General features: G+C 45.2%; 1 protein-coding gene across 7 annotated transcripts in view; it reads right to left on the bottom strand.

The window, feature by feature from the left end:
• Positions 1-21,053, bottom strand: part of MKRN1 (makorin ring finger protein 1) — a 552,914-nt gene that overhangs the window by 107,544 nt on the left and 424,317 nt on the right. For all 7 annotated transcript variants that reach the window (XM_033959770.1, XM_033959768.1, XM_033959766.1 and 4 more), the window contains one exon: positions 13,041-13,179. In XM_033959770.1, coding sequence (XP_033815661.1) covers positions 13,041-13,179 — 139 coding nt within the window. The remainder of the gene's footprint in view (positions 1-13,040; positions 13,180-21,053) is intronic.

Below are 21,053 nucleotides of genomic sequence, written 5' to 3' on the forward strand. Positions count from 1 at the left end.
ATCTTTTTAAAATTAATATAATTTTATTGTTCTTATATGTTTCCCATATGCAAACACTGTTATAGCTGCGCATGCGCGGATGCGTCAATCTCTCACGCATTTGACTTGCACCCAATCCTTTTGCGTATACAATAAATAAAAGATTATTGCCAGTATTTGATAAAGCCTTTTCTCATGTACGCTGCACTTTCATATCGGAGCGACTCACATCTGAATATTTTGGATCAATAGGTCAGCACATGCATACATTGAACATATGCGCATGCGCAATTAGGTCCCCCCACCCGCATTTACAAATGTCACCATTTATTCAGATTTCCCATTAACTCTATTCATCCGCGTGGTTTTCACTTGTGCTCATTATACTAAAACCCGTCAATTGCGCGCTGGGAAACTAACCCATCAATTGCGCGAAAAAGTACTATAACTTTAATATGATGACACACGTCATCATTATGCACTAATGGAGACATGCTGATGTCATCACGCGTTTCAACACATATGCGCGCCATGCTAACGCTAATTGTGTTTCAATCAAGTACTATAAAACTATATACTATAAAATTCACACATACTCTAATAAGCGCATTTCATCACTACAATGTAGTAAAATCTGTTTGACGATTAACCATATAACACGTGTTTTAGATAACCAATAGCAGCGCTGAAAAGGAGAAATCTCACGATATTCACACACCATCGGTCATGTGACTGGTATATAAGGTTTGCAAAAACGTCATAGATTCACAGAGAAGATGGCATCCTATGCAGGTTTCCGTGGGCGGAAGCCCAACTTCTCCGAGCGTGAAGTACTCACATTAACTGAGTACTTCACGCTCAATGCTAAACTGCTTTTCCCCGTTAAGGGGAAAAGAAGAAATATAGGTGAAATGGACAGAGCCTGGGGTAAACTGGCGCACCTGTTCAACGCCCGTGCTATAACACCGCGCTCCGTAAGTATTTATCAAATACATGTTGTTCATAGACAATTGCGCGCTGACAAATTGGCGTGGAGAAATTTTTATTTTTTTATGCGCGGAAGGCAAAAATGGATACGCATCTCATGAAATCACGCACTGCGTCATCATGCATCTGCTGAAAAATTGCTCAGTTGATAATGGTGTGTCTCATTTACTTGTTTGAGTTAAATAGCTGTATTCCAGTCGTGTTTTCAGAATTTACACAATGAATATGCTTGGAATCTATTTCCATGCACTGCTTTCAATGCATATTCATTGGTGAAATCCTGAAACCCGGACTGGAATACAGGACTCGAGGACTGAAGTTGCCTACCCTTGCTTTAACATATCCCATATATATATCATGGCTCACTCATGTCTCTCCATTATATAATAGGTTGAGGATTTGAAGAAAAAAGCCCGAGAGCTCAGGCTACATCACCCCACAGACGCCCCACTTCCCAACCCCCTTCCACCTCTGCCCAGCCCCGTCCAATGTCCCAACCCCCTTCCACCTCTGCCCAGCCCCGTCCAACGTCCCAACCCCCTACCACCTCTGCCCGTCCCCATCCAACTTCCCAACCACCTTCAACCTCCGCCCAGTCCCGTCCCACTTCCCCCCACTGACGCCCTAGACCACCCTCTAGGATCCCCTTAAGAAAACGCCCCAAACCCTGCCCTGCCCCTTCATTCCCAATGCCCAGTTCCCCCTCCCTCCCACCCCCTAAACCCCAGTTCTGCCTTCAACTTTTCCCTGAAAATCGACCCTCTGTCATCACCTCTCCCCCAGCCCTCCCATGTACCTCCATGAGTCCTCCCTCAACCCCCATACTGGACAGATTTAGCGACCTCTCTGTCCAGTCCGGTAAGTGTTCCAATATTTTGATTCTGTAATTTTTTATTTTAAAATCTTTTATTCATTTTTAAAACGTACATCAAGTGTACAATTAATAAACACATTTAAGATTTAAGACATCACTTGAATTTTCTTAATATAATATCAAATGCTTAGGTTTATTCATATGTAACAAAAAGAACCAAGTTTGTCTCATAGATGCTTCCACTGTACACTTTATCTGCCAAGACCATGCTGATTACGTAATTGTCTTTTCAATGTCCACCTGCTTTTAATGCTCTTTTTCATTGCAGATATATTGGCACCCCCTCCTCCTCCCCGCCTATGTCAACATCCCCCCTCCCCATTCAAAGCCCCAACCGTTGTTCCACCTGTTTTTCCCCCTCCGACCCTCCACCAGAGATTGTGGGACCAAACCTGCACCGGCCACCACCCCTGTTGCAGCGACCACTATTGTGGCTCACGCTGCCACAAACACAGATCCTCCGCCCAGATCAGTAACAGCGGAGGACATTTACACGGCGGTGGCTACCATCTTAGCAGGGGTGCAGCACATGCAAGACTTTGCTGAGGAGTCCGTCCGAAACATCCGTGACATGACGGGGCACTACAGGTCTTCCTTGCAGCACTTCATGGTGCCCCTCCCACCCCGTGAATGGCTCCCGCTGTTACCGAGGGAGCTGCACCCTCTTGTCACCACTCCTCCCTCCCCTTCTTCCTCCCCCTGCCTCACTCCCTCCCCCTCCTGCCCTTAGCCCTCCCAGAAAAAATACAAAAAAAGAAAAAAAACAACTCCCACCCCTTCTTCCTCCCCCTGCCTCACTCCATCCCCCTCTTGCCCTTAGCCCTCCCAGAAAAATTACAAAAAAAGAAAAAAAAACAACTCCCTCCCCTTCTTCCTCCCCTTTTCATCCACCCCTCCACACTCCCACCCCTTCACATCCGTTCCCAACTTACCCACCCCACTCCACCTACAGTCTCCAGCATCATGACTCGCCTGCCTCCTACCGTCTTGTGGGATCTTCAATCCTCCTGTGAGTGGCTCTCTCTCCCTCACCCTCCCTCTCTCTCTTTCCCTCCCTCCCTCTCTCTCTCCCTCACCCTCCCTCTCTCTCTCCTCCCTGACCACAGTGTTTTCTTTGCCCTCCAGCCTCGTGTGTCGCAGCAGCTGTGAGTACAACTTCACAATTGAATTCTCCAGCATCATGACTCACCTGCCTCCTACCGTCTCGTGGGATCTTCAGTCCTCCTGTGAGTGGCTCTCTCTCCCTCACACTCCTTCTCTCTCTCTCTCTCCCTCACACTCTCTCTCCCTGACCACAGTGTTTTCTTTGCCCTCCAGCCTCGTGTGTCGCAGCAGCTGTGACTACAACTTCACAATTGAATTCTCCAGCATCATGACTCGCCTGCCTCCTACCGTCTCGTGGGATCTTCAGTCCTCCTGTGAGTGGCTCTCTCTCCCTCACCCTCCTTCTCTCTCTCTCTTTCCCTCCCTCCCTCACCCTCTCTCTCCCTGACCATAGTGTTTTCTTTGCCCTCCAGCCTCCTGTGTCGCTGCAGCTGTGACTACAACTTCACAATTGAATTCTCCAGCATCATGACTCGCCTGCCTCCTACCGTCTCAGCTCCCATGTCTGAACTTGGCTTGCCAGCTCTCCTTTGATGATCAGAAAAATGTGACATATCTATGATACTTTTAAAAAGACATTTTAATATACAGTTTATTGAAAATAAAGCACAACTGCGTACAGGATAAATGCAAAACCTTATCAAACATAAATGTTAATTTACATGGCTGTGTCAACTAGGTAGAATTTGTAACGCTACAAGATTGACAGCTTATCTTGTTTAGAGATGTTTTTAATAGAGTAGAACACTTATCATTCTTAATCCTTTAAGTATAAATTAGATGAAATGCATAGAGGTGATATGTTAACATCTTTCCTTTCGTGCACACATAATGTGATTGCTGTATAAGGTGTACACCTGGCGTAATTTTAGTCACCCATATCCCTGTATGCCTCTTGTAAGGAGATGCGCATTTAGTTTGCTTTAAATCCAGAACTACTTACCATTAATAAAACTGGGGCACTGGTCTCCTGAAGTAATAGCATGTATTTAATACGTACTTCCTGAGTGCAGTGTCAAGGCACTAGCATTGAACAGGTGCGCCAGTTTCCCCCAGGCCCAGTCCATTTCACCTATATTTCTACGTTTCCCCTTGATGGGGAACAGCAGTTTAGCATTGAGCGATATGTACTCAATTAATCAGAGTACTTCCCGCTTGGAGAATTTGTGTTTGTGCACACAAAATCCATAATAGGAAGCCATCTTCTCTGTGAATCTATGACATTTTTGCAAAGTACTCTGTTAATCTAAGTACCTCACCACCAACCATCCCTGTTTCAGCGACCACTATTGTGGCTCACACTGCACACAGACACACACACTGACTGAATGAGAGCCAAAGAGTCAGTTTTCTCCACACTCTGTCCATTTTTCAAATGTTCCTGTGCTTGATGGGGGAACAATACTTTAGCATTGAACAAGAAGTACTCAATATGTATATATGGACTAGATTTATGTATGTATCTCTATATATGATCTTTTAAAGTTCATAGCCTTTTACATCCTCCAGTTCAAACACTGAAGCTCAAGGCTTAACTATTTTATAACTAAAGCATACAGGATACTTCCCTTTCTGTGAATTTAGGCAATTTCTACAATGTTCCTGTGCTTACCCTTGCAGTCATAATATCTCTGTTGACTAATAATTTTTTTAAGCATTAACAGGTCTTCATATACTTCTGACACAACATGCATTTATTTCTTCAGATGAGAGTGAGGATGTGGAACAATAATTGTCTTTTCAATTTATGACTGCTTTTAATGTTCAATTCTCCAATATTCCTGTGCTTGCCCTTGATGAGGAAAAATACTTTCTCATTGACAGAAAAGTACTCTATATGTGTATATGTACTATACTTATGTATGTATATAATCTTTTACATCCTCCAGTTCAAACACTGAATTTCAAGCATACAGAATACTTCTCTTTCTGTGAATTTATGCTTTCGCCCTCATCATCATCATATTTTTAGACCATGTAATTGTCTTTTCAATTTCAAACTTCTTATAATGATCTTTATCATTCAATGTTATTATTTGCTGTTCACATCATGTTTACTTATGTTCAATAATACTTACTTTGCATTTAACTTTACCCTGGGGGACCTATGTTATCCATTCTATATGTTCATTGTATTATGCTTTCTTCAATAATACAGTTACCCAGAAATAAAAACATTATAATACAACAATTCCAGAATTTATTTTACACTCACAAACTCCAATGACATTATGAACTTACTAGTCTTTAAGCCCGTTACATTAACGGGTGCTAGAATACTGTTCGCCCTCTATGTTGCCCCTTCCATTCACTGCCCTCTCTTCTCTTTCCATCTCTCTCTTTCTCTCCCATATGGCCTCTCTCCATCTCCTCCTCCCTTTTGCCTTGGTCTGGCATACCTTCCTCCTTCCCTCCAAGCCATTCTCTCCCCCTCTGCTCCCTTTCCTCATTTAACTACATCATTGGGCAGCAGCAGCATTCACAATTCATTGCTGTTGCTGGCTTCAGGTCTTTCTCTCTGGCCGGTCCTGTCTTCATGAAAACAGGAATTAGGCAGGACCGGCCAGAGAGGAAGGCCTGAAGCCAGCAACAGCAGCGAATTGTAAACGCTGCTGCTGCCTGAAGCACCTGAGGCAGACGCTTCTCTCCCCTCCCAGCCCAACCCCCGCTGACTCTGTGACCCTCCCAGCAAGATGACTTTAATATCAAACCTCCCTCCAGCTTTGGCAGCCGCAGCACGCTAAACAGGCTGCTTCTGCTTTCTTCTGCTGTTGAGTCTCTCTGTCGCATCATTGATGACGTCATCAGTGTCGCGGCAAAGGGACTCAACTGCAGGAGAAAGTCCGAAGCAGCCTGTTTAACATGCAGCGACTGCCAACGCTGGAGGGATGTTTGTACCGGTGCAGAAGCGATATGTCTCTCCCCCTCCAGTACTTGTGCAGCACTTTGCTGCGGCGCATCCTCCCATGGGGGGGGGGGGGGTTGCACAGTGGGAGCGGGTGAAAGCGCCAATCTCCAGTTGGGTTTTTTTTTTGTTTGTTTTAAGTTGAAAGCCGGTGCTGCAGCTCCTCTCTCAATCCTGGTGCAGTTCGAGAGAGGAGCCGGTACCATTCATGGTGAGGAAGGCCGCCGCAGCTATGTAATTTTTTTTTTATTATTTGAAAGCCGCCGCGAGCAAGTGGTGACGTAAAACCCGTGCATGCGCAATCGTGTTTTCACGACGGATCAGGGAACATGATTTTTTTAGTGCGCATGCGTGGCCTAACATTTTATTATATTAGATAATGACTTATAATGACTAAGGTTGCCATTTAACAAATTGTTTATTATTATCTTTTAACATATTAAGACACTTCATAAAATCAATAACTAGAAGGCTGCAAACAAATTGTGGACAGTTTTGTTTGGGTTTTATTCGGGGGGGGGGGGGGGGGTGCAGTGAAGCTTGTCTTTAATCTTTGAAATCTGTTGGGCCTGAAGACAACTGAGCGTGAAGACAACAGAGCATGAAGACAACAGAGCGTGAAGACACTTGTAAGTTTGAACATGAATAACGATTTAAACAAACAAAGAAAACGAGATAATGATCGTCATAAACACTTTAAACATATATTCTGTCATGTAAAGATCATTAAGCAAATTCAGCTTTACAAAATTTTAACAATTCATACAACAAACATATCATGCAAGACAAACAGAAATAATGAAACTTTGCATTTGACAGATGGATCAGATGAATAGACACTGCAGGCATCAGACTATGGGCATTTCATTATGACCCCAATGCAAACACCCACTATGCCCATTTACCTTCCACTATTACAGGTCTCACAGTCCCCAATGAATGTGTCTGGTAACGAGACAAAAACACCTGGGTCAAAAACTTAGAACTATCCCAAAATCTGCAGCCTGGAACTGGGTAACCTGGCCACCCTGTTACTTTGATTTATTAAACTCTTTTTCCAAATAGAGAATGACACAGGGACACAGGAACTAAATTTCACCATCCTGCCCCTATGAGTTATGTTGCTGTCCTTGTCCCTCTCCCTCTCCCATTCCTATCATCTCTGCTTTAACAGTGTCAGGTCAAGACCACGCCAGGACAAAGGCCGCGCGCAGACAACTGAGCGCAGCACGGAGGCACGTGCCGAACAAAATTAATATTTTTAAGGTCTCCGACGGGGGTGTGGAGGGGGGGAAACCCCCCACTTTACTTTATACAGATTGCGCCACGTTGTGGGGGCATTGTGGGGGGTTTGGGGGAATGTAGCTCCACACATTTTACTGATAACTTCACTTTTTCCTTAAAAAACAGGGAAACAGTTAAGTTTCCAATATAATGAGGGAAGTTACAACCCTCCAAACACCCCACAATGCCGCCGCGATATGTATTAAGTAAACTGTGGGGCTTCCCCAACAAAACCCCCTTTTTCTTCGGCGCGTGCTTCCGTCTTGCACTGAGTTGTCTTGCGCTCAGTTGCTGGCGCTGAGTTGTCTTGCGCTCAGTTGCTGGTGCTGAGTTGTCTTGCACTGAGTTGTCTTGCGCTCAGTTGCTGGCGCTGAGTTGTCTTGCGCTGAGTTGTCTTGCGCTCAGTTGCTGGCGCTGAGTTGTCTTGCGCTGAGTTGTCTTGCGCTCAGTTGCTGGTGCTGAGTTGTCTTGCGCTCAGTTGCTGGCGCTGAGTTGTCTTGCGCTCAGTTGCTGGCGCTGAGTTGTCTTGCGCTGAGTTGTCTTGCGCTCAGTTGCTGGTGCTGAGTTGTCTTGCGCTCAGTTGCTGGCGCTGAGTTGTCTTGCGCTTAGTTGTCTTGCGCTCAGTTGCTGGCGCTGAGTTGTCTTGCGCTGAGTTGTCTTGCGCTCAGTTGCTGGCGCCGAGTTGTCTTGCGCTCAGTTGCTGGTGCTGAGTTGTCTCGCGCTGAGTTGCTGGCGCTGAGTTGTCTTGCGCTGAGTTGTCTTGCACTCAGTTGCTGGCGCTGAGTTGTCTTGCGCTGAGTTGTCTCGTGCTGACTTGTCTGCGCGATTTTGTCCGCGCGCGATTGTCTTGCGCGCAATTGTCTATGAACCAACCTGTTTTGTTATCTGAGTCCTTATTCTCTCAGAAGAAAAGGGAATACTTTCCTGCAGCCCTATTGTGGGCAACAGACTTTAAACCTGAAGGGTTCCCTAAGTCAGTGGGGACCAAGCCAGCTCGATATTCATTAGTCACAGGGCCCGCTGCGCTATCCAGGGGTACGGACTGTGACAATGGTCACTACCATAAACATTAAGCCATAGGAGCAGGTTTTGCCTGAATTTCTAAGTTCTGGCATCTTAGCTTCAGTTTACGTGGCTCTGGAAGAAAAACATGTCCTTCTACCATGTTGAAACAGATCCCTAAGTACTCTAGGGACTGTCGGCTCCAAGTGGATCTTCCAAAAATTGATGATTAAACCCAGGTCCTGCAGCAGTTAGACAACTTGCGCCACTGCTTTCTTGCTGTCGGCCTTGGATGGGGTTCAAGTCAGCCAATCATCCAAGTATGGATGCATTTGGATCCCTGCCTTGTGCAGCTGTGCTGCTGGAATGACCATCACCTAGGTAAAGATTTGAGGCACAAAATGTAAATGTCTCTCTAGCATATGGAACCTCACTCAGTAACTTCCTGTGAGCCAGAAATATGAGAATATGCAGATATGTAAGCCTCTGACAATTCCAGTGAGGCTAAATATATTCCCCCAGCGCCACCAAGGCTATAATAGAACGCATAATCTCCAGCCAGAAGGGGGGCATTTTCAGGGTGGCATTGACTAACTTCAGATCCAGAATTGGCCTCCAGTCATCTGAGACTTTCTTGGGTACAGAGTACCTGTCCAAGCCTGATTCTTTGGGCAGTACATCCATGAGCTTGAATATCCATGAACTATTTTACAGTTGCTTGGACCTTGATAGCTTTCCTTGGACGTCCAGCTGGAAAATCCACAAAAAGGTCCAACAGAGGATAAAACATTTTGAGCTTATAGCTCTTTCAAATAATATTCAGTACCTAGTGGTCTGAGCAAATTCTCGCCCAGGCCTCCTATCCATGGGAGTTTGGTGACTGGCCTGGCTTAATTGGGACTTCTTGGAAGCCACTGCGGGTTGGCAACCTGAGGGTTGAGCTTGGCTGGATCCTCCAAACCACTGCTGACAATCTCTAATCAGAGGACCCTGCTGAGGGCTCACAAAACCATTGAGAACCATGAAAAGTACCTCAATGGGGTCTACTGTCTGACAAAGACTTAGGGCGATGAACCACCACACTGGCAATAAGTTCATCCAGCTCCTTGCCAAAGAGCATTTGGCCCTTGAAAAATAGCCCGCTTAATGTAGCTTTAGAAACAGAGTCTCCTGTACATTGCTTAAACCAGAGCATTTTACAGGCAGAGATAGAATAAGCAGAAACCTTGCTCATGCCCATAGATAAAGCATCTGCTGCATAATCCCCCCTGAAATTAGCAACTGGGAGTAAGTGTCCTCCTCTATATGACAGGGGTGTGCAACAAAAGAAGCCGCTGCCACTATCTTCAGCCCCAAAGTCAAGGTCTCAAACTATCTTTTGAGGACTAAATCCATCCTGTGGTCTTGTGCATCCTTCAAAAAACACTCCACCTTCACTAGGCAGAGAAGTTCCCTTGGTAACATGAGCTACCCAGTGAATCCACTTTATGCAGGACAAACTGCTGTTGAAAGTAAGGAGCCAGGGGATACAACTTTGTCACAGTCCTCGCAATCCGCAAGGGACTCTCTGGAGCCTTTCAATGGTTCATTAACATCATTGTAATGTCAGGATGAGAAGAAAAAAAGGTGGTTTGAGGCTTAGAGCTACTCATGACAGAACACTGAACAGCAAAGGTCTGCGGGGATTCAAGCTTCAATACCTTCAAAGATTCTGTGATGACCTCCAGCAAAGCTACTGGCTTAAAAAGGTAGCACACCATCAAATCCTCCATGGTCCAGGGCTGCCACAGATTCCTAACTGTTAGCCCCAGCCTGAGACCTTGAAACTTCCAAAATTGAAGATTCATTTTGAGGGAGGGACTCTTGTCTCCTTGGGGGCCCAGAGGCATCTGCACCTCTGTGCTTCACTGAGTTGCTATCCAAGGGCTCTGGAATGGATTCCTGCCCCCCAAAATGAGCCACCTGCAACTCATCTACCCTAGAAAGACCAGAGGGGGCTAAGCCCTATGCTCCTGCTCCCCCTCACTTGTCCCATGGCACATGGACGCTCCTCAGCTAGCCATCCAGTGCATATCTGGTATGAATCAGTGGTAGAACAGCCTGAGGCATCCATCTCTAATGATTTTAAACAAAATTGAGGTGTTTTAAGGCAGATAGAGGCTTTTACAGCTTTTAAAATCAGATTGAGAAATCCAAGATGGTCACCACAGCAGAATTTTGGAGCCAAAAAATGGCACAGGAGCTAAAAAAAAGTTCAAAAATATTATGAAAGGGTTTTTTGTAGTTAGGGACCCAAATCTTAGCCCGAGGAACCTCCAAAAATGCAATTAAAGAACTCCCCCCCCCCCCGATGTCTCTCATAGATTCCAATGGACTGTACTCAAATTTCAATTGGTGCTATGCCTGCTTCAGCTTAAACAGCAGCTGGAAGGTGGAGATTACTGCCTCTGATAAGCACATAAAGATTATCCAAATGCTTGTTTCTTTGGGCTGCCAGTCAGACTATCAAATGGGCCAAGATCCCATACCCCCACAGCTCCATGAGAGTATTTGGTGGGGGGAAGAGTGAATACAGCTGGCACCTGATTAAAGTCCTCAGGACAAACATTGGGCCACACAGCCTGTTCTCATCCCGGCAATAACCAGGAGCGAGCCTTGCTACTAGGGGAGCAATCCCCAAGCCTTCCAAAAGTGTCAATGCAGGCCAGCTAGGTAGGTGCCCTTTAAAAGGGTTGCCCTCTCAGCTACAGACTTCTCACAAGAGAGTACGTGTCTTCTCCTAGGCAGAGCTGCCCCAGTGAAACTCTGACGCACTAAGAAGCCTCAAATTCAGGTTAAAAACTTGAAAATAACAAACTAAAATCAGAGTAGCTCAGACAACACACCTTCAGCTCATGTGTAGAAGGTAAAACTGAGGACTACAGTACAGACCACTGATACAGGAAGTAAAGCGGAAAAGAATGTTACTGATGCCTTCTACACAACTTGCAAGTAGAGGTGAATAACCCACTGGTTCAAGACTCATATGCCTTTTGTACTAGAAAGGTTGTGCTTTCCCTATGAGCGCTGCCAGCGAGAGAACTCTCTGTACTATGGGACATTCCCATTGATACAACAAACTGAATGATGGAAGCCTGTCCAACATCTAACCCTTCTTCTTACCCAGAGATAAATAAGAGCAGGAAAAGAAAAGTAAAATCTCAGAGAAACTCAGAAAAATCTTAAAAGATTATGGAGCTTCTGAAAGTGACCTAGTCAAACACCTGAACTCAATGCCATCTTGGGTCTCACTCCTATTTTATCAAAAACAATATAGATGTCTAATGTGCTTTTAAAAAAATAGGCTCCTACAATAATCTCTTAGGGTCATATTCTATATATAGTACCACAAATAAATCTGTGCTGATATGGATGACACTTAGTGTGATTCTATAAAAATTATGTGCAGTTTATATAGAAACACATTTAGCCGGCCGTACATGTCACTAACATTTAGGTGCACCCTTTTAGGCCAATGAAAACCAGGCCTAAATACCTGCGTCTAAGTTGTGCGCAGATAAGACATATTCTGTAACAGTGCACCTAACTTTTAGGAATTCTCATGATTCACCCATGCTCCTCTCCTGGTCAAAACCCCTTAGAAGTGATGCACACCACTTTATAGAATGCATTTAGGAAGTTGTGCGCGTAGGTGTTAATTGTCAATTATCAGCGCTGATTGTTGTTAAATAATTAAGTTGTGTGCACAAATCAGCTATGCATACTGATTTGCATGCACCAACTTTAGGTGCTATATAGAGAATTTGAGGGTTATTACACAGCATGCCTTATCCCTTGATCTCACACAGTGTGGAGAGAGAGAAGATCCTCAAGTATCAAGAAATCTGAGTCCAAGAAAATGTAGCTGAAAGAAATAGAAATATTTTCTATCATTTAGGGTGTCACAGGCTTGATCAAAAAGAACTTCCAAGTGCACCTGGATAAATTTCCTATCCATGTTATGAATTCCAGAAGGAAGCTCTCCTTGCAATACTATGGCAATGCAAGTACTGTGGCAAGCTTTAGCAAACTAGATGCACATCTCCTTACGAGAGGCATAGAGGGACATGGGTGACTAAAATTATGCCAGGTGTACACCTGGCTGGGCCTCCGTGTATGCGGATCGCCGGAGTTGATGGACCGAAGGTCTGATCCAGAGATGGCAGTTCTTATGTTCTTAATAGAGACCGAGATCATGTTCCACATACCTTGGCTTAGAAGTGAGGTTCATTATCATCATGGCATGTGCAATTTTGATGGCTATTTTAAGACCATCAGATGGATGCTGAGAGATATCTGATAATGTGATGACTATGGTGAAGTTCAGTTATCACTATCCCCTGAAGCAGTGAAATAGTGAAAAAGGGCTGCTGTCAGGCTATATTGGTTGAAATTCAATGACATAAGGATTTGTGCAACATACCCTGATGAGAGATAAGTTTACTTTTGTTCTGTGTGTCTGTGAGAACAGATTGTCTATTTGAAACTATTACCTTATTTGGGATCCTGCTTATGGCTTATATTTTGCAGCTTTAGACTATTGATAAGAATATCTAATGCACAGAGACTGTTATTGCATTTTCAAGATTATTGTGGAATCTTTTTGACCTATGAGTGTAACTGATCCTATCTATAGCACAGTTAGTGCGGTTGATAAGTTGGAGCATTGGCTTCTGAGGTCCTTTTTCTCCACTTATTTTGTACATTGGGGTATTGTTACATATTTATATTTCAGATAAGCCTTAGCATGTCCCCATTTTTAGCTGAACTTTGTATTTTTATTTTCTGATATTTAATTCAGTTAGTTTCTCCTTGATACATGTATAAATAGCCACCTTGGAGACACTGCCCCCCTATGACACTTACCCGATATCTGCTTGATGTTCCTTTCTGTCGTGGCTGTGGCTCCTCAAGACGGCCATCAGGATAAGCATGTTTATAAAAACAATTCCCTCCAAAAGGGCAACTTCCACGCCCTTCATCAAAATACCTGCAGGACTTCTTGCTGAAAAGAAAAATAACCACTGAGAAGCTGCCATTTCCTTCACTTCACACTATATTTTTGAAATGATTGTATAGCTGGAATAGACCTCAATTTCTTTTCCTTGTTTTATTTTATTTTCATTGAACTTCTATGCTATATTATCCATGACTGAACTTAACTTTCTAATTTACATCATCTAATATAATAAAACGGTAAGCCACGCATGCGCACTTCCTAAGCGTGCGTCCGTTTTCCGTGAGCTGTAGCTAGCAAGTGCGCATGCGCGGCTCACCCCCTGCCCTCTCCGTCGCCTCCCGGCTCCAGCGGCGTGACAGTTTTCAAAGAGGTGGGGGATTGTTTCAACGCGGAACCACCAGCCGTTAAAGCTCCTGGCGCTGACTCCCGACGGTGGAGAGGCAAGGTAGAAGAAGATTTCCGCCGCCCCCCCCTTCCCTTACCGCAGCCCCGACTGGCGATTTAAGCAGCGTGTCCAGCAGTCTTCACACGCTGCTTCGGGCCCTTCTACTGCCCTGATATGCTCCGGACGTGCCAGAGTAAATCAGGCCAGTAGAAGGACCCGAAGCAGCTTGTGAAGACTGCTGGACACGCTGCTTGAATCGCCATGTGTAGTCGGACCCGCGGGAAGGGAAGGGGGGGGGCAGGTGGCAAAGGACTTGGGCTCGCGTTTGTAGTCACGACTGTGGGAAGGAAAAGGGGGTAGAGGAAACAATAATGCTGCTGCACAGGGAACTGGTGTGGGGGGAGGGAAATGGAGGGGGAGGGAATGCTGCTTTGGACACACAGACAGAGGGAGGAAGGGAGACAGAAAGACACAGGGGCAGATGCACAGGGAACTGGTGTGGGGGGAGGGAAATGGAGGGGAAGGAAATGCTGCTTTGGACACACAGACAGAGGAAGGAAGGGAGACAGAAAGACAAGAAGAAAGACACAGAGGCAGGTGCACAGGGAACTGGTGTGGGGGGAGGGAAATGGAGGGGAAGGGAATGCTGCTTTGGACACACAGACAGAGGAAGGAACGGAGACAGAAAGACAAGAAGAAAGACACAGGGGCAGGTGCACAGGGAACTGGTATGGGGGAAGGGAAATGGAGGGGGAGGGAATGCTGCTTTGGACAGACAGACAGAGGGAGGAAGGGAGACAGAAAGACAAGAAGAAAGACACAGGTGCAGGGAGATATACAGAAAGACAAACAGACAAAGGGGGCCAGGGACAGAGACAGACAGAAAGAAAGACAGCGGGAGTTGCGTCAGGAGAGGTGCGGGATGCCGCAGAGGGAACTTTTCCAATGGGTGCAACTGGGCGGCTGTCAGGAACCTCTGATCAGGGGCAGAGCAAGGTAACTGTATCATAGGGATAAGAAGGAGGAGGGGGGGGAGAAAAAGGAAGGGACGCCTACTGCTGGACAGGGGGAGAAGGAAAGAGGTGCTGATGGACAGGGGATGGGTGAAGAAAAAGGAACGGAGGCCTAATGTTGGACAGGGGGAGAAGGAAGGAGGGAGGTAAAACAAAGGGAGAAGGGCTGCTGCTGCATAAGGAGAGCTGTGAAGGGGTGGTGGTGGACACAGGGGAGGTAAAAGGAAGGGAGAATGGACAGGGGGAGCAGGCAAGGGGTGGTGATGGACAGCCAAGGAAAAAGAAAGACAGAAAGAAAGAAAGCAGCTAAGGAGAGAGAGAGAGAGAAAAAGAAATAAAGAGAGAGACACACACATATATTCTAGCACCCGTTAATGTAACGGGCTATAAGACTAGTTATATTATATTATATTAAGCTATATTAAGGACTCATGATTTCTCATTTTCTTAAAAGATGAATCAAGGTAGAAAGTTCTAGAACAAGCACTTAAGCTACGAAGTGTAGTGAAAATTAGTCACTACATAAAAATAAATGTGCTAGAACAAGGTTTGAACTGGTGCCCCAGATGGGAGAGACAGAAAACAGCTCCAAGCTAGCCTAGATTTTGAACAAACTTTGCCCTTTTAAAAAGAATCCTAATTGATCCTACTAGAACTTGATAAGACAAATGGGAACACTATATAAATCTGATAATAATGACCATATGGAAAGAAGTATCCAAAATCTGATTCACATCAATTGAAAATATAGCACAGAAACCCCAGACTTCTGTTCATATTTCATACAGTCTTTTCACAGGACCAATGAGAGATTAACGTATTGGACTATCACAAATGTACTGCCAAGTAGAGGTTTATTTTGGCCAGGGCTCATAAACCAAGCCTAGTTTCTCTCTCCATTTTTGTGAATATTGATTTATTTTAAAATGTATATACATCTGTTAACTAGGTGGTTTACATCAACATATACATAATACAGTGAACTCCACCTAAGTGCACGTCGGTTAAGTGCACGCTTCAGTTATCCGCACCCGACCACCATGGTCCCGTTTCTTTTACATTAAAGTCAATGGATGTAAACTCAGGATATTTGCAATTCTGATAAGCACCTATCCGCTTATGTGCACTGATGTTATAGGTCTCACCTCTATTCGTTCACATGACTAAAAGCAATCACATTCTGACGTGGATGAGCCACGTATTTCGAAACAGTCTAGGCCTGGCCAGGTGTTCGAACTTTCGGAACAGTATCATGGCGTCGCATGGACAAAAATCATTGTTTTTGGCTGAACGTGTCCACCATGCTGGACAAAAGTCATTGTCTTTGGCTGAATGTGTCGATGTTTTAAACAGACTTGACCAAAGGGAGAGTTAGGCTTCTATTGCAAAACATTACAGCATTCATCCTAGCCAGATTTCTCAGATTTACAAAAAAAAAAAAAAAAGCAAGCCATATTGAAAGACTGGCAAAACAACAGCAATCCTACCAGAAAACGGAAAAGAATTGGGAAGGCTGGAGATGTTGAACAGGTGTTGCTGCAATGGTTTGCTGAAGCTAGAAGTCGACAACTGCCAATCAGTGGACCTCTGCTGATGGAGAAAGCAGCAGTTATCTGAAGAACTGGGCTTAGAAGGCTTCAAAGCAACAAATGAATGGTTAGAGAGGTGGAACGTTAGTAACAACATAAAATTTAAGAAGCAGCATGGCAAAAAACAAGACGCGGATAAGTTTGGTGCAGAAAGATGGGTCATGGAAGTGTTGCCATCAGTCATTGGTGGATATGAACCATATGACATTTTCAACGCCGATGAGACGGACCTGTACTGGCGTGCCATCCCTGACAGAACATTGGCTTTCAAATGCAGCAAAACAGTTGGCTTCAAGGTGCCATTGTTACTCAGTTACTCATTGTTACTCAGTTACAATATGGAAGGTAATGAAAAGCCCGAGCCACTGAAATCCTCGGTGGTTCAAAAACATTAAATACCTGCCTATTGAATATGAAAGCAAAAAAAACTGCATGGATGACAGCAACACTGTGCACTGAATGGTTGCAGAAGCCTGACAATCTGATGAGAAAGCGTAGGTGGCACATTCTAATGCTGTGTGATAACTGCACAGCACACAGTAATGACGTAAGTCTAACCAACATCAAACTTGTGTTTCTGCCGCCAAACATGACCTCTTTGATCCTGCCGATGGACCAAGGGATAATCGCAAACTTCAAATGTCATTATAGGTCACTTGTCCTAAGATATGTGTTGGCAATGACTGATGCAAGCACGGAATCCAGCCCCGAGCTGCTGAGCTCATGAGAAAAATGATGATGCCAGTGCCCTGAGTCTAGCTGTACCTGCGTATGTTCTGGTTCAGCAGGAACTTATCTAACTTTGTCTTGAATCCTTGGAGGGTGTTTTCCCCTATAACAGCCTCCGGAAGAGCGTTCCAGTTTTCCACCACTCTCTGGGTGAAGAAGAACTTCCTTACGTTTGTACAGAATCTATCCCCTTTTAACTTTAGAGAGTGCCCTCTCGTTCTCTCCACCTTGGAGAGGGTTAACAATCTGTCTTTATCTATTAAGTCTATTCCCTTCATTATCATGTCCCCTCTCAGTCTCCTCTTTTCAAGGGAGAAGAGGCCCAGTTTCTCTAACATCTCATTGTATGGCAGCTCCTCCAGCCCCTTAATCATTTTGGTCACTCTTCTCTGAACCCTTTCGAGTAGTACCGTGCTGAACGTAGTAGTCCAGGTGAGGGCGCACCATGGCTCGGTACAACGGCATGATAACCCTCTCCGATCTGTTCGTAATCCCATTCTTAATCATTCCCAGCATTCTGTTTGCCCTTTTTGCCGCCGCCGCACATTTCACGGACGGCTTCATCGACTTGTCAACCAGTACTCCCAAGTCTCTTTCCTGGGGGGTCTCTCCAAGTAATGCACCGGACATCCTGTATTCATGTGTAAGATTTTTATTACCGACATACATCACCTTACACTTATCCACATTAAACCTCATTTGTCATGTCGCAACCCATTTCTCGAGCGTGTTTATGTTACGTTGCAGGTCTTCGCAATCCTCCCGCGTCTTCACTGCTCTGAATAACTTCGTATCGTCTGCAAATTTAATCACCTCACTTGTCATACCAATGTCCAGATCATTTAATAAAGATGTTGAAGAGCACGGGTCCGAGCACCAAACCCTGCGGTACTCCACTCGTGACGCTTTTCCAGTATTGTCCATTTACCCCCACTCTCTGCTTCCTATCCGCCAGCCAGTTTTTAATCCACGTGAGTATTTCTCCCTCGATTCCATGGCTCGCAATTTTTCGAAGTAGTCATTTATGCGGAACCTTGTCGAACGCCTTTTGAAAATCCAGATATACAATGTCGATCGGGTCACCCTTGTCTATCTGCCTGTTTACTCCCTCGAAGAAGTGCAGCAAGTTCGTCAAGCAAGATCTTCCTTTGCTGAAGCCGTGCTGGCTGGTCCTCATCAGACCGTGTCCGTCAAGGTGATCAATGATGTGGTCCTTTATCAGGGCCTCTACCATCTTTCCCGGTACCGAGGTCAGATTCACCGGTCTGTAGTTTCCCAGATCTCCCCTCGAACCTTTCTTGAAGATTGGCGTAACATTCGCCACCTTCCAGTCTTCCGGAATCCTTCCCAATTTGATCGACAGATTGGTTATTAGTTGAAGCAGTTGAGCTATAGCCCCTTTCATTTCCTTGATTACCCTCAGATGAATGCCATCCGGTCCAGGGGATTTATTGTTTTTAAGCCTATTAATCTGCCTGCATTCCTCTTCTAGACTGACCATCAACCCCATCAGTTTCACGTCTTCGTTTCCCGTGTATAGCCTGTCGGCTTCCGGTATGTTGTGTATATCTTCTTCGGTGAATAGACACAAATGTGTTCAGTTTGTCGGCGATGGCTTTTTTCCTCCTTTAGCACTCCCTTTATTCCATGGTCATCCAACAGCCCCACCGCTTCCTTCGCGGGTCGTTTCCCCTTAATATATCGAAAGAATGGCTTGAAGTTTTTCGCCTCCTTGGCTATTTTCTCCTCGTAGTCTCTTTGGCCCCTCTTACCGCCTTATGGCACCTACTTTGATGTTGTTTGTGCTTTTTCCAGTTTTCGTCCGTTTTTGACCTTTTCCATTCCTTAAACGAAGTCTTCTTGTCTCTGATTGCTTCCTTCATCGCTACAGTGAGCCAAGCCGGTTCCATGTTCTTTTTCCTTTTGGATCCCTTGTCGAAGCGCGGTATATATAGATTTTGCGCCTCGGTGACTGTGTCCTTATAAAGGGACCATGCTTGCTCTAGCATCTTTAGTGTTTATCCTCTTCTTAATCTTCTTCTCCACCATGAGTCTCATCCCTTCATAATTCCCTTTTTGGAAGTTCAGTGCCATGGCCGTCGTTCTGAACTGATGTTTCGCCCGTGTTCAGGTCGAAGCAGCACATGTTGTGATCGCTCTTTCCCAGCATCCCTTCTATTTCTACACCTTGCGCCTTTCCTCGCAATCCATTTAGAATTAAATCCAGAATTGCATTTCCTCTTGTATTTTCCTTGACAAGTTGTTCCAGAAAGCAATCGCCTACAGCATCCAGGAACTTGGTCTCCCTAGCGCAGTCAAAGTGCCTAGGTCCCAGTCTATCCCTGGATAGTTGAAGTCACCCATGATAACTGCGTTGTCTCCCTTGTAGTTGCATTTAATCTCGTCCGTCATTTCTCCATCAATTTCTTCGGACTGCCCTAGGGGACGGTAGTAGATGCCGATCTTCGTTCCGTTCCATTTGTTCCCGGAATTTTGACCCATAGAGACTCTAACTTACTTTTCGTTCCCGGTGTGCTCTCTCCGGTAGACTCAATTCCCTCTTTAACGTATAGGGTAATTCCCCCACCTTTCTGACCCACTCTGTCTCTGCGATATAGCTTGTATCCCGGTAGCACAGTGTCCCACACATTTTCTTCGTGCCACCATGTTTCCGTGATGCCAATGATGTCAAGGTTATCTTTTTGTGCTATGCTTCCAATTCCTCCATCTTATTCCGTAGGCTCCTTATATTCGTGTACATGCACTTGAGTTTGCGGCCTGTTACTTTCTTGCATTTCTTTCCCTCTTGTGTTCCTTTCAATCCGTCAGGATTTTTGTCTTGCCTATGACCCAGTGAGTCTTCCCCGCTATCTTCTTGCATGGTATCCTCTGGGCATACCTGTTTCCGAACCATCGACTCTTGGTGGACTATCGTCTTTCCCCATCTTCCTAGTTAAAAAACTTCTCAATTTCCCTCTTGATGTTGCTTGCAAGTAGCCTCGTTCCATCTCCGCTGAGGTGGAGTCCATCCTTCCTGTATAGCTTGCTCTTCCCCCAGAACGTCGTCCAATTGCGCATGAAGTGGAATCCTTCTTCCTCACACCAGCGCCTCATCCATGCGTTGACTGCTTGCAGCTCCGTCTGCCTCTTCTCGTCGGCCCTGGGTACCGGTGGAGAGGGGAAAGGCCTTGTCCCCGCAGTTAAGGGAGGGAAGGCGCATGGTCACCTCCCTCCTTCCTACCTACTCGAATCTATCTCCGTCCCTCCCCCTTATCTTCGCAGCGCATTTTAAGGTTTGAGTAGCTTGTTGAAAGCCACTGGAGTGTTCGTGCAGTCACATGCGTGTGTGGGCAGAAGCTTCTCCTCTGACGCAACTGGAAGTTGCATCAGAGGAGAAGCTTCTGCTCACACACGCATGTGACTGCACGTACACTCCAACGGCTTTCAACAAGTCTCAAACCTTAAAATGCGCCGCAAAGATAAGAGGGAGGGAGGGAGATAGATTTGGGTAGGTAGGAAGTAGGGAGATGACCACGCGCGTTCCCTCCCTTAACTGCAGGGACAAGGCCATTCACCGCTCCACAAGGCGGTGGATGGCCTTGTCCCCCTACCTGCAGTGAGCACCTTTCCCCCCCTCCACCGTTTTGGCGGGTTACCCGCGGCTAGCCGCAGGTAACATCCACCGTGTCATTCTCTAGTTCCCATGCTGTTGTGGCTATGTTTGTATGTGATTGCCTTCTGTCTTAATAAACATATTACAAAAAAAAAAAAAAAGGTTTGTGGTATAGACCCGACACAGGCCGTGTTTCAGCTAGTTTGATTATAAACCAGTGTTTTATCTGTTTTGCACTAAAAGTGAATGGGAACAGTTGCAACTGCTACCTGTTGGGTAAAGGAGAACTCCATCCAGTCCACCTAGATTATGCAACAATGGTGGGGGATGGGAGTGAATGCTTTGCAACCATGCAAATGAGACACCCCATGAAATATTCAATTCTTTCTTAAGAAATGTTCATATATCGATGTCAAATCTTTTTTTATTTATCTCTGAAAAGAAAGTGATGTAATTGAAGGTAAACAACAAAAATTTTTCCTTGATTTACTCATGAAACAAAATTAAATTAGGACACCCCCGTATATCCTCCCACTTAAATTGGCTCAAATTACACACAGGTGTATCACATCAGGTGCACAAGATTAGAA

Source organism: Geotrypetes seraphini, chromosome 9 (genome assembly GCF_902459505.1).
Source record: "Geotrypetes seraphini chromosome 9, aGeoSer1.1, whole genome shotgun sequence".
Classification (NCBI taxonomy): domain Eukaryota; kingdom Metazoa; phylum Chordata; class Amphibia; order Gymnophiona; family Dermophiidae; genus Geotrypetes; species Geotrypetes seraphini.